Here is a 14,530-nt window from a genome sequence, read left to right as displayed (position 1 = left end):
TTGGGTTCCCAGTCCTTCCTTTCCCTTTGACCTCACCAGGCACTCCACCAACACATGCTTCTGCCACCTTCTTCCTTTGCTTCTTCTCCTCTGCTTCACCATCATTGAGGGCCAGGTTTGGGGAGTAGCTTTCCACTTTTACAATTGCTGATCCAGGTGTACTAGGAATCAGCTGGAATTGCTGGCCTCCAGGTGGTCAAAAGGCAGGTACCCCAGGACGTTTGCACATGAGCTGAAAGAAAGAGAGACTGTATATCAAGAGTTTGGGTATTCCCCTTTCCTGATCCCTAAGCTTAGAGGCACTGGAATGTTTGAGAGACAGGTACAGAATATTTGAATATAATAGTGGTCAGTCTCTCCATGAAATACACCCATTGTTTTTCTTCATTTTATTTTACATTTGAGGGAAAATTAATGGATTTTACATGGTTATAGAACATTTATTTTTAAAAAGTACTCTGACATATTTCAAAACTTATCTGATTTCAGATACTTTTGATGGTTCTAGACCAGCACTGTCCTGTAATGATGCAAAAATGTTCTACATCTACTCTGAACAATTAGGTATCCACCAGCCACATGTCCCTGTGGAGCACTTGAAATGTGGCTAGTGTGACTGAGGAACTGAATTTTTAGTTTTATTTAATTTTAATTATTTTACATTTAAATAGCCTTATGTGACTACTGGGTACCAAGGTAGACAATGTAATCTAGACCATTTTAGCCTTTTTTGCAGGAGGGGACATTGTGAACCAATCAGATATTAGCATTCCTCCCACCCCCACCCCCTGCCATACTTTACTGTTTCCCATGATCCTTCACCTACCGTGGAAACACAGGACTAGAACTGCCCTTGGGATCTAGAAGCATATCTCACTTCAACACTCTGTCTCTGTTTCTGCCAATTACATAAGACTCATTAATAGACTTAGCCTAAAACAGGAGCCCATGTAACAGAGTAAATATTAATAATAATAATAGTAGTAATAATAATGAGACAACATTTATTTGCCCCATACGTAGGCGGTGCATAATACTTCCATGTGTTAACTCATTTAATCTTCATAGCAGCCCTGTGAGGTCTCTGTGATTATTACATCATCTCCATCTTATGGATCAGGAAACTAAGGTAGAGGTCACAAAGCTAGTGAGTGCTAGATCTGGAATTTGAGATCCAGCATTTGATGGTAGAGCTCACTCTCTGACAACTACTGAACTGCTTCTGCCGTATGCTCCACTGCAGAGAAGTTCTTGGCCTAGCACTAGAACCTGCTCCGTGCGTGCCCTGCATGGAAGTGGGGTTGGGCTCTGCACACTAAAACTCAGAAGCACAATCAGATAGGTTTGCTACTGCAACAACGCGTTGCAATTCTGGCACTAACTGCCTGCAGTTAGCAAAGACTTCACAAGTCAAGGGCATAGTCCTCCACACGACCATCCTCACTTCAGACACCAGCTGCAAGCTTTGGGGATTTCCAACCCACCTGCACTTCTCATCAAGTGGCTTCAAATTCCAGGGTTCTCACTACCTCCTCAGATTTGACAGTTCACTAGCAGGAATCACGGAACTCAGGAAAGTGCTAGACTTATGATTACAGTTTTAATATAAAGGATAGAAATCGGGACCAGACAAAACGCATAGGGTGAGGTCTAGGAGGGTCCCAGATGCAGAGCTTCTGTGCCCCCTTTTTGTGGACTCAGGAGGCACCACCCACCCTCCCAGAACATTGATGTGTTCACCAACAAGGAAGCTTAACTGAGCTTCAGTGTCCAGAGTTTTTACTGGAGTTTTGTTACTTAGGCATGATCAATTCAATCATTGGCCATGTGGCTGAACTCTGTCTCCAGCCCCTCTCCCCTTCGCAGAGGTTGGGCTAATATCATTTGGCTCAAAGCCTCAACCAACTAATCACATGGTTGGTCTTTCTGGCATGGCCAGCCCCCATCCTGAAATTATCTGGGGACCCACCATGAGTCACCTCATTTACATCAACTATCAGGGCCCACCATGAATAACAAAGACACTCCTATCGACTGGGAAATCCCAAGGGGTTAGGACCTTCACTCCAAGAACCTGGGACAAAAACCAGATAAATTCTTTATTATATACCATCTGCATCAGAAATTTTTCTTCCAAAAGCAAGGATAAAGACACAAGAGTGTCTATATTTTTAGTGGTTACTGGACACATTCTTATACATTATCTTATTTAATCCTTATGACACTCCTATGTGGAAGGTATTAATGATGTATTTTTTTCACACATAGAAGAAGTGGGATTAAATAAGTTAAAAATGTGGTACATGAATATCCAACTAGTAACAATTGATATTGGGGTTTAAAATCGAGTTTTCTAGCTTTAAATCACAAGCCCTTTGAATCTATAAGAAAAACAGTAGAAGAAGATAAGAATAGAGGTAGAGAAGCTTTGAATACTTAATTGTTGTTCTTATCTGAAAATGCAGGGTGGAAATGGACTTGCCCAGGATAGGACAGGAAATGAGGAATGTGAGTATCTGGGAGTTAGGCTTCTTCCCAGTGTAGTAATTGATTCCCTCTCTGGTTTTCCTCATGGCTTCGTTTGGGGAAGGTTATGCATCGATTCTGTGTCAGGCCTTATACCAAGCACTGAAAATACAGATATAGGGACGGTCCCAGGCTTCTTTGAAGTGGGGACAGATGGTAAACAAAAGATGGCAATATGATGTGGTTAAAGAAACAACAGAGGGAAGCACGTAGGTGGGGATCTAACTAGGACGGGGTAGGGAGAAGAGGGAGTCAGGACAGATTTCCCTCGGGAGGTAAAGTAGGAGCTGAGGCCCAGAAACAAGCAGGGGGTCCCCAGGCCTCCACTTCCATGAGCGAACGGAAAAGGGGTGCTGGACTCTCTCACTTCCCCCTCGTTCCCTTGCCATTCACCCTTCTGTGGCCTCTAGTTCCAGGAGCGAATGGAAAAGGGGTACTGGACTCGTTCACTTCAGTCTAGGAGGTCGATGGGTGCTGATGATGTCCCCAAGCTTAGCACTTTGCAGGTTCCTTGCTCTGTTTGAATCTGCCTCAGCTGTGGCTAGAACCCCAAAATAGGAGGAATGGAGTCCCCCAAATAAGGGGGCTGAGGGTGTGAGGGCGCAGGAGTTGGGAATGCTGAGGGTATACGGGTATACGGGTCTGCCAGAGGCTCCATCGAGTTTCTCATCTGTAAAATGAGGACATTGGACTTCCCTGCAGGAAGCATTCATTTGCATATAAACCATGCAAATTCTATATGAATAGAGGAGGCTTATTTTCTTAGGTGTTTTAGTAAGTTAACTACAAATCGTTCTTGTCAATTTTGCTAGTCTATGTGTATGAGGAAGTGACAGAGCTGCCTTCATTTCAAATATTCTATACTTTTGAATATCTACAATTTCTTGAATGTTCACAATATCTAACTTTTCTCCAAATTAGCCTGAATTTTCTTAAATTATTTCTTTATTCAATGGGTTATAAATATATGGGGTTTGTTTTTCCAAGGTGGATTTGGAGAAATTCATCTTGTGTTGCCCAGACTTCAGAGATGTCAGCTGAAGCCCGTCCCACTTCCAGTCGTCTTGGGTGGGCGCAGGACTACCCAACAAAGTTTACAACCACGTGTTAGGATCCAAAGCCCTGCCTGCACTTTTCACTCCCAATGTCTTGCGGTCTTTCTGCATCTTTCTCTCCCATCACTTTGAGGGCTTCTCCTCCCCCAGATAATCAGACTACATAGACTTCGCTAACAATGAACACTTTGTGAGTATTTTGTTTGTTTAGACAACTATAGAAGATTTGGGAGTCATACAGAGATAGCACCAGGCACAGAACAAAGCCATCTTACTGGTTCCACTCCCTCTATGCCTTATCTCCTTCTCCCACATTCTCCTCTCTTCTCCCCTTTCTTCCGCAACCCCCTCATTCCCTTGCCATTCACCCTTCTCAGAAGCAAAACACATTGTACTCCTTGTTTTAAGTGCAGCAGCTCACTGATCACTTCCTGTAGCTTAGGCATTTTCTTGAGGTTTTGTTCTTCACTCCCAAGTGGCTGCTCAAAATACTCCAAATACATTTTATGTAGTCAGGATAAGTTCAGGAAAGGATATCTTAAGTAAGCATGCTTCCACGAAGAGGAGAGAGAGAAGCTGGGCAAATAAAGGGCTGGGAGAGGAGTTCCCTGGCAGAAAGAAGAGCCTGTGGAAACCATAGAAGCACGTAAGAACATGACAAGTTCAGAAACCTCCAGCAATTCTCCGTGATCAGAGCTTAGAGTGATTGAGGGGATGACTGATAAAAAGACAGTGCTGGCAGAGAAGGCAGCAGTCACATCACACGTGACCTTTATGTGTTATCTTTTCTCCAGTAGATGGTGGAACCTAGGGAAGCACTACAACACACACCTGGGTGATGAAGCAGCAGAGCTGGTTGCAAAGATGCCAGATAGAAGACCAGCACAATGTCAAGGGCCTGGAATAGGGCATGGGCAGGGTATGCAGAGGAGATGACATGTTAGGAGTGAAATAGGAAGCCAAGAAGATTTGTGGTTGATTGGGTCATGGGGTGAGGGAGAAAAGGAACAAGGCTGGGAGAACACTGCATTTCTGACTTGACCTTATTTGCCAAGTTAGGGAATGCAGGAAAAGAAAAAATAGAAATTGGGAGATGTTCAATTTTGGAAACATAATTTAATTTGGTATATCACTGTACTATCTTAATAAATTGAGCAAAGGTGACAAGTCCTTGGATGTCTTTCATGGCATATCTCAGGCAATAAGTTTAGAACAAGTTCAAATCATGACTGTTAAGCAACATGTTTGTGGAAAATGTCTGGGACATAATTCCCTCTCATCTAACAAAGTCCGGCTATATATTTCATATAAGCCATGCTTCACTATTTCATTTTACATGTCACTGTAAATTTTCTCCCTGGCTATCAGAAACTGGACTTGATAACAATTGAGGATGTTCTGCTGCTTGTTTTAATTGGTTTATTGAACTGTTTAAATTCAACATGGGACAAATCAATCATTAAATTTTTCTCTTGTCACCACCTTCAAACACACTGGGTCAGAATGCATTCTCCACCCCTCTCCCTCGTCTTGATAATATCTCAGGAACACTGCATACATTTCTGGCCGTTTTCAATGATGAGAAAAGTTTAATTTCAGTATTTAAGCCTCCTTTTCAGGTATTAAGAAGTCCTCACCATAAGGCTACTACTAATTCTACATAAGACTTCTATCTCATACCCAGTTCAGAGCATCTCTCCTCTCCTGGATCTTTCAAGTCAGAACGGTGAAAGGGGTGATTAGTGGAAAGAGAAGCTTTTTTACTTAACTGGTCCTGCAGATGTGATTCTCATCTGGCTTGGGGTCTTGGCATGCAGGACCTGTGCTGCAAGGCCATCACGTCCTTCTCTATGGCTGGAGCTCTGACAGGGGCTGGAGCTCACAGGAATTAGACATAGCTCCTCAGTTTCTTGACATGGAAACTTCTCTTTTTTGGAGGCAGAGGTACCCATTCCAAATTGTGCTAAGTTTTTCTAACTGCATTCCAAGACCCCAAGTAAAATCCCTAGTAACCTTCAGTGACAGTGTTTTTTTTTTAGGAAGGAAAATGGAAGCTATGTTGTCATCATTTTTATGATGATATATGTAGAAAATAAAATGAACTCCATGAGTATGATTAGTATGTGTATAACAAAATTGAAATTGTCTCTTCAAATCAAATCAAATGTAAGACCCTCTGAGAACAAAGACTGCCCCTCACCGCAAATAGAAACTATATAATGACTTCTTTTTTCCCTTATGCCTTTCTTCAATTTTCTATTTAAAGAAATTTCTGAAAATACATGAATTATGCAGCTTATCTCTCAGATGAAAAAGAATTTTTTTCTTGAATAGGATGGCTGTATATTTATTAATAGCAGTAAAATTTTCCATGTTCTTTTGTATCAAATGGGATGCTGACTAAAATATGATGGAGCTTTTCCAGCAATAATAACAGTAATGGATGAATAATTATAAAAGCTATATGGAATTGAAAGGCATTTTAATTTGTCATTACTTCTATGTGTTCAGACAGGATTTGAATAACTATTCTGACTATAAAAAGGAAGAATGTGATATTTTTTCCTCTTTGTGGGATTAAATTCTTAATATACCATTTTTTACTATAAGTTTAAAAAAAAAACAACTCTCTTCTAGTTTCCTCTAACGATGTAGTCAAGACAGAAGACGACTCAGCAGCAGATGTGATTGGTCTTCTTCCTATCACATGAAGGTGCTGCGCTTCAAACTCATTTTGATTTGAAAAGTGTTCATCTTTGCAGTTTATAAAAATGAGATTGTACTTGTTTGCTCAGTGAGAACTTCTAACCTTTATGTCACATTAATTCATGAAGATGACAACGACTATAGAATTTCCTTAAGTCATGACCGAGTGGTAGTAGAAACTGAATATGAGATTCTAAAACAGGATTTTTCTTTTTATAACAACTATTAAAAAGTGACTGTGGTACCAGGGTCATTCCAAGGAAAAATTTCAAAGCTATTTTTACAAAAAATTACATGTAGTCTCCATTTTCTTTTGGTCTGCATTACATTGACAACATTCATATTCTTATTCAGATCCTGAGAATATTCTCTGACAGCACTTGTTTTGGAAAATAAAATTTCAAGATATCTGTGTGTTTCTGGGTGAGTGATAGAATTTTCCTTTGTAGCTTGTGAGTTTTCATTTACCAGACTTCCACTAAGATATTTAGATCCTAATGATGAGGGAGAGGAAAATCTGCACAAGTGTTCTTACTTGCTCCAGCACTTTTGCCACGCTTCCCCCAAAACACAGCTTTAGGGTAACGGTCAACTACTGGAAGAGACCATTTTGGCAGCCTCATTGCAGCCAGAGGACAGCTTCGATAGCGTGAAAGAAATCCCCTGCATGTATTGTTAACAAGCTCTTTTGCCTTCTGATTCTGATCTTTCCCAGGTCCAACTCACACCCCTTAACATCAGCTGTATGACCTTGTGCCATTAACTTAGCCATTTGAAGCCTCAGTCTTCTCATCTTTAAAATGGGGGAAATAACATTCACTTTAAAGGTGGTTGTGGGATTAAATTATAATGTAAAATAAATGTGAAATTCTTGACACATAGTAGGCATGCAATAAATAGTAGTATCTTCTTACCAGAAAGAAAAAACAAAACTAAAAACCCTATAAAACTTACTTATCTATTTGATTTAAATCAATAGTGTTTGAGAGTAAAACCAGAAACAATTTTTCCTCTTTATCTAACAGAAAAAAATTCTGAATGAATTGATATTGAGCTTTATAATAATTTGAAATCTAAGTGCTATAATGTTGTTTTCCTCTCCCAACAAGAAGGTTCTACAAGTAGTTATAGTTGAAACTTAAAGATGGGTATATGCAGTATGCCATAAATAAAAGTAAACTTGTTATTTTCATTTTAAGTACTTTCAGAGTGAATTTAGCATCTGGATTGACAGTATAGAGATATATATTTTCTTCTACATACATGGAGATGACATTGGTAATTGAGTTATTATATACACGTTATTTAGAACTTAAAAGAGTCATCATATAAATTCAGCTTTATGTTAATTTGGTGGCAAAATGATGTGGGAGGTGGGGAGAGATTGAGTGAGTGAGAGAGAGGTTGGAATGTGTAACTGTGAAGAAGGTAAGACTCTGTTCTCTTCTGTCTTACAGCCTGAAGAATAAGTAGTGAAAACATCAATCAAGAAATTAGAAAAAAATGTCAGAATTTCTCTGCCGTGGAGAACTACTTATCAACCACCAAAGGAGGATTCTTTCTTGAACAATGAACATTTCTTATGAGGATTCACAGATTAACATATGACTAATCTTAGTTTTGAAGAGTGAATGAGCTTTCTTTCTTTTTTTAATTTTGTGGTAAGTTATGATATTTGGATGGATTTTTAAATTCTTTCCTGATAATATATTTAGCACATGTTCTGAATTGTAATCCTATAGCAAACAGTGGGAGCATCATTCAACCTTAAAGATAGTGGAAAAATCTAAATTTCCAATTTATTCTAGATTTCTTCAACATATACTTATTCTATTAAATCCTTGATATTTGAGATGTAAACCACTTCTATCAAGAAATAAACATTATTTTTTCATTATATTGAACCTGATTGGTGGCAACATGCACAGAACCAGAACGAATCACTATTCGCAGAAGATATATAATGGACACAGACACTCGTCCTTCTCATTTCACCTTCAAAAATGTGAGCGAGGTTTGCCATCTGAACAAGGAGCATGAAGAGGGTGAATAAAGGAAGAATCCTCCTCCTTTTTTTCTGATCATTCAAAGAACAGTTTCTCAAGGTTAAGCCAAGTCCTCTTTGCAAGCTGCCTAAATAATTGCTTAGGAAAAGAATTAGTTTGCCTGCATGATGATCCTTTTAGGCAAAAATGTCTTAGCAGCAGTTGACCTTGATGAAATGTTTTCCCAAAGGCATCCAAAAGAAGAATTATAAACCCCAGAATGAGAGAGAAAGAAATGAATATTTCTTATGAAGTTGGCCTGAATTGTGAGCTTTAATGTGGGGTACTGACGAATGGAAAGAAGTGAGTCAATTCTGAAGAAATGACAGCCTTGGGTATGGTGAGGAATTGCTATTTCTCTGTTTCTCACTGGAGTCCTCTTGCTGAGCCAAGATTCAGTCACTTCGGAAAGAACACCACTGGCCAATATGGCAGACTGGAAAACTGTTGCTCTCTGATGGGGCACGTCTCTGAGTGTAACTCATAAAGCTCTTTCTCTGGGTTTAATTCTCCGTCGTGGCTGGATCTGGTGTCCTGCAGACGGGCTGCAAAGCTGGATATTTACCTTCTATTCATGATGCTGCTCAGTGCTCTGGCTGGGGTTGCCTTTTGTGCGTTGTGACCACAGGCAGTTGATCTCCTGGTGTCAGGATTTTCTGGATGTCTGTTGTTTTTCCAGAGAGAGCTAAGGTGGTTACAACTCAGCAATAAATGAAATGACTTAGAAATGCACAGTGTTGTTATTCAGGTGTTTGAAATTTGGCACCATTCCCATGAGGAGGGCCCGCTCAGGAGGGACCAGGGTTGCCCATTTCTGTGCCTGCAGAAGCACAGAGAGAAGCAGCCACACCAGCCACGTGCTGTCCCGTGGGAAGGAAGAAGGGTTTGATGGGAAGCAATCTATTTTGCTATTTTTGAAAGCACACAACTGAGCTACAAACCTCCATTGATGAACTTTTCTTCGATTGTGTAAAATAAGGCTTTATTTGTCAATTCTGCTGTAAAATAAGCACTATCCAAGTAAAAAGAAAGAAGAAAAATGTCCTTGTTTCTGTTTGTGTTTAGTGAGCACATACTCTCAAGTGTTTCTTGTTTTTTTTTTAATAACCTGATATAGACGAGCCTATGAACATAGATCTCTTTTGCTTTACAGAGAAGCTACACCAAACCCTGTACAGAGAAGCTTCCAGATACAATAATCAGATTATTTCAGAATTCCGCATCTAAATACCATTACCTCTTGGCAATCTGTCAAGTGAAAGTGAACACCCTGCCAGAGGTTTTCTTTGTTTGTTTCCAAATTTCTTTCTTTATTTTTGCCCATGCAGATAAATGAAAGTATCATTCCAGTGTACTTGGAGGTGACATAGTCAGCTTTAAACAAGAAGAACCTATGAATCTTATTGATATTAGGAAGTCTTAAATGGAAACATCCCTGCTTGGGAAGCTAGCTATTTGTTGTTGTTTCTCTCTCTCTCTCTTTTTTTTTTTTTTTGCTATGTTTATATTTGTTTAATTAGGTCTTGTCTTACATTCCAATTTCATTATGAATGAATGGTAGTGAGACATAAGGTAAATATTTTCAAATAACCAGAGTAATTCCGGCAGAGAGGAAGAGACCCATGCAGACCCGGCCAGCGTGGAACGGCTCTGATAGGGCCACCTGATTGCGGCAGGGATTCCAGGAGAGATGAGAAGGGGTCTAGGGATTTCCTGTAAAATCTCAATTCAGAGGAACTAGGGGAGAACGCTGTCTATTTGAAAGAGTGAGACTATACAGATTATCAATATTTGAAGTACTTTCACTGTTCCAGAGTACTTGTACTAATGTCAACTAAACTCACCAACTACTGCCCATTTGAAGTTTTGCTCCAAGGAGGGAAAAATGATTCAAAATGAACATAACACACAAGCCTGATGGCATCCTTATATTTTACTTTAAATTTTTGTATTTAAAGGGATAGTTGCCAAGTGGTTGAAATAGTCTATGTCTTCTCATAGAGTTAAACACTCCTCCAGTCCCGGTCGTATAATTCACTTCCTTTGCAAAGAGTTTTTCTTCTCTAAGTGCAGAGGTAGCTTCAGGCCAGCGCCTGTGCCAGTGGCCGCAAATGCCATGGTGGTGAAACCCAAATTAATGAGCTTGCGTTATATGTAGTCCCCACAGCCCAGGGCGCTAATAAATCTGATCATGAAGCAATCTGCTAAGTAGGGAGGACTACAGTGATCCCTTTTGCTGATAAAAGTAGTAATAAAACTCATCTGCAATTGCTTAACTACAAAGACCAGCAGGCTTTGTTTCTCATTTGCCTCTTAGATGGCAGAGAAACATAAACTGGAGCTGCAAAAGTCTTGACACCTTTCTCTTGCAGTGAGTATGTTAGACCAATCAGATCAATGAGATCCATGAAAGATGCTAATAGACCCACAGGGAAATTTGAGCCCTGGGGCAGGGGTCACACCTCTTCTAAAGCAGATCTTTGAGGTATTTCTGACAGGTCACTGTGAGCACAGCGCATTAGGACACCAATAAGAAAATAACCTTTCTGAACTGTCAGGTAATAAAATAACTATGCTCTCTACAGTCCATCCAAGCTTAATAGTAGTTGTTCTTTTGACCAACTTGTACAAAGAATTGATTGTTGCTCCTTTGTGACCAGAATGAGAAGGGTCTAATCAACATATTATTGTGGAGAACAAGCTTTTTTCTTTTTCTGCTTCTTACTTAATTTATTTGTACTAAAGTCATGCTAAACTACCTCATAGGTGTGTGGTGTGGATTAGCCAATTAATAAATGTCAAGTGCTTAAAAGTATAAATCTCTGTATAAATGCTGCTTTAGTTTGCTTCTAGTTTAAGGTATGCATGTCAAATTAACTATCTGGATATTTCATTGTAATATTCATGTGGATAAATTTGGCTTTAAATTTAATATACAAATATCTTGATGTGGAATGAAATCCTGAGAGGCCCAGCATGGATTGAGAGCATCAAACTCGAGTCTGGCAAAGGTGGCACCTAAGGAAACAAAAAGCAGCCAGAAGCAAAACCAAATGTTTTCTTAAGCAGATTGTAAAGCAGGCATTCTCAGGATGGGGGTGGGGGTGGGGTCAACATTGGTTTTAAAGAGTGTATTAAGTAGTTTGTATTATAATAGTTAAAATGCCAAAAATTGTCAGTGATTTATATTTAAAAATTAATCGGAGTGGGTGTAAGTTTATGCCTATGATAAGGTAACCCTTAATTCCTTCCCATGTTGAGTTGAAGGTAGAGGAAAGAGTCATGGCCAGTCCATATATTTTTAAATGCCTGCAAGAGAGGTTGTGCAGACGGACATCTGCCTGGATTTGTGTCTTTCTAGAAAAATGTTGAACACTGTTTTTTTTTTTTTTAAAGAATATAGCCTAAAGAGAAAGGAAAAGAATTAATATGTAACAGTTTCTTACTAACGTCATTTGAAGGCTCTATGGCAACTAGTTAAAAAATAATTTTACTGCTGGCTCTACTTTGCTGCCATCTTTTCCCATATGATTAATTACTCCTTAGTCACTATTCTGAGTAGCAGTTTTATTTGTTAATTTCAAATGCCTCAACTTAATTAGCCATTCATTCTGACCTTTAAAAAACACATTCTAGGGGCCGGCCCGGTGGCGCAAGCGGTTAAGTGCATGCGCTCCGTTGTGGCGGCCCCGGGTTCACTGGTTCGGATCCTGGGCGCGCACCAACGCATGCGCTTGGCAAGCCATGCTGTGGCGGCGTCCCATATAAAGTGGAGGAAGATGGGCATGGATGTTAGCCCAGGGCCAGTCTTCCTCAGCAAAAAAAAGAGGAGGATTGGCAGATGTTAGCTCAGGGCCGATCTTCCTCAAAAAAAAAAAACCACATTCTATAATCTTCAAATTATATGAGTGAAGGAAAAAATCTAATTTTACCTGTCCCCCCACTTCCAACTGTCATTAACAGGTTACATTGTTTCTCAAGAACCAACTATTGTCATGTGCCAAACTTGCACATTATCTGTGGTTGTTTTTGAGGTCCAGGCTCAAGTGCCCTCATTTCACAGGTGCTCACTAGAATTGGCAAGGGCTGACTCAACTGCAGAGAGCTGACGTAATATACAATGCAGTACATCTGGCTGCTAAGTTTGTTTTTTAATTAAAGAGAAAAGGTGAAATTGCCATACACATGATGAATTCCCCTCTTGCACCCTTGCTATTTTGAGAACTCCCAACACATTTTCTACTTGAACTGTCACTCTTCAAATGATTAAAAGTCTGACTGTAAAACCATCAGTGATGAGCAAGATAACGTTCTTTTGTGGTGGCCAACTCAGTGACCAAATGTTCTATTGAAATCTATTTTTGATTTTATATTCTCATATTCCTTGAAATTGTCTTCATGGCTGGGTAGGATATTAACAGGTGTGCATAACAACATTAGTGCTAATGATTTCATTGCTCACAGTCCAAAGAGTCGCCATGTTGGGTCAACTCCATGTCCCATTGGTCCACTACTCTGGCTGTAAATAGTCTCTGAGAAGCTCAGAATGGGAGGATGTGATTAGCCTCCCTAATATTAGTTCCAAGGAAATTATTAATGCTACCTACGTGTAAGCAAGGTAGTAGGGATATTTTTCTATTTTGAAAAAAATACGATCTCCTTGGTTGAGCTTGAAAATAATGGAATGAAGTGTGGTCACTGTGCCAGCAACTCTTATTCTAGACAGAACTGTCAGAGCATCAGGGAGACCACACCCTGGAGAGAAAAGACCACCCCAGCCCTCCAGGTGTCGGCAGTCGGCTGTAGGAGTATTAATAAATGGTTATGTTTTCCCTCCTTTCTTCTTCTGAATTAATTCTTCTTGTCACTTGTTAGATCTACTTTGCAGCTTTCAGGTTGATGGGCAAAAAGGACCACGTACTCAGAAGTTTGGAGCAGCTTGTCTTTCTTTACCATTCTTTTGCGTAACTAGAACATACTGCTATTAAAAAGGTGATTCGTAACAGGAACATACAGTCAGTATATGGAGAATATTTACCATTTTAGAGATATATTTTTAAAAGCCAACGAGTTTATACTTTTAACTAGATATATTTTTTAAAGTTCTCTGTCTTCATTATCTTCTTTACCACTTAATTTAAGGCTAATTACAAGCCCATCTCCTACCTCTTTATGTAAGCTACCATCTCTCGGTGTCCTTTAGGTGTGGAGAGTTTAATTGTGATGAAAGTTAATCAGGTGCCCTTTACAAGCTACCCATGGGGGTAGGTAATAAAGTGGGTGTCCCACCTGGGGGGTTGCATCAGCCATTTACTTCTTTTTATTTTTATTTTATTTTTTTTAAAGATTTTATTTATTTATTTATTTCCCCCCCAAAGCCCCAGTAGATAGTTGTATGTCATAGCTGCACATCCTTCTAGTTGCTGTATGTGGGACACGGCCTCAGCATGGCCGGAGAAGCGGTGCGTTGGTGAGCGCCCGGGATCCGAACCTGGGCCGCCAGCAGCGGAGCGCGCGCACTTAACCGCTAAGCCACGGGGCCGGCCCAGCCATTTACTTCTTTGAAAGTGTCGAGATGTAAATAAACTAAATACTGGAGGCTTTTTCCAGTCACTCACTGTCTCAGAAACTGCCCATCTTCCCAGATGAACAGTGAGCCACTCTCTGGGTGGACTTGGACTCAACCCTTATCAATTTTTATATAGTAACATATATCTTAGTTACTGTAGGGCCTTATCTCTGTAGATGTTGAGTGTGCGATAGAATACGATTCCTATTTTAGGAAATGTCTGATATTATCTGACTTATTGCTAGAATTTGAAGAGAAAAGAACATTTTTCTTTTGCAGTTATCTTCTTTAGCCAAAGTTCTTCTGAGAATAGAGATGGGTACACTTGAGAGGGAAAAACAAAAACTAAAACCAACTTATCTTTTTTGCAAACTTCAGTAATCCAGTTTACAAGTACTAAAGGGGTTGTATGTGTTACGTTTATCATATATGCGTATATTAATTTAGCAACTATTTATTAAATACAAAGTTCCAGAAAAAGGGTATTCTATAGGGGAAATGATATAACAGTTAAAAAATAAATAAACCCTGGATTTAGAATAAATACGTAGATTCTGCCATGTATTTGATCTATGATCTTGGGTAAGTTGCATAAGTTTTCTGAGCTTCCGTTTCTCAATGTTTAAAGT

At 39.6% G+C, this 14,530-nt stretch overlaps 1 protein-coding gene across 3 annotated transcripts in view; it reads left to right on the top strand.

Annotated features, from left to right (window-relative positions):
• The window catches only part of ZMAT4 (zinc finger matrin-type 4), a 326,969-nt gene extending 317,194 nt beyond the window's left edge, over positions 1–9,775 (top strand). For all 3 annotated transcript variants that reach the window (XM_058525273.1, XM_058525274.1, XM_058525275.1), the window contains one exon: positions 7,745–9,775. In XM_058525273.1, the coding sequence (XP_058381256.1) occupies positions 7,745–7,760 (16 nt within the window). In that variant the 3' untranslated portion in view covers positions 7,761–9,775. The remainder of the gene's footprint in view (positions 1–7,744) is intronic.
• Positions 9,776–14,530: the final 4,755 nt, after the last annotated feature.

Source organism: Diceros bicornis, chromosome 29, assembly GCF_020826845.1.
Source record: "Diceros bicornis minor isolate mBicDic1 chromosome 29, mDicBic1.mat.cur, whole genome shotgun sequence".
In the NCBI taxonomy this organism is placed as follows: domain Eukaryota; kingdom Metazoa; phylum Chordata; class Mammalia; order Perissodactyla; family Rhinocerotidae; genus Diceros; species Diceros bicornis.
Note: the sequence above shows the minus strand (reverse complement) of the source record. Positions and strands in the feature narration are given on the sequence as shown.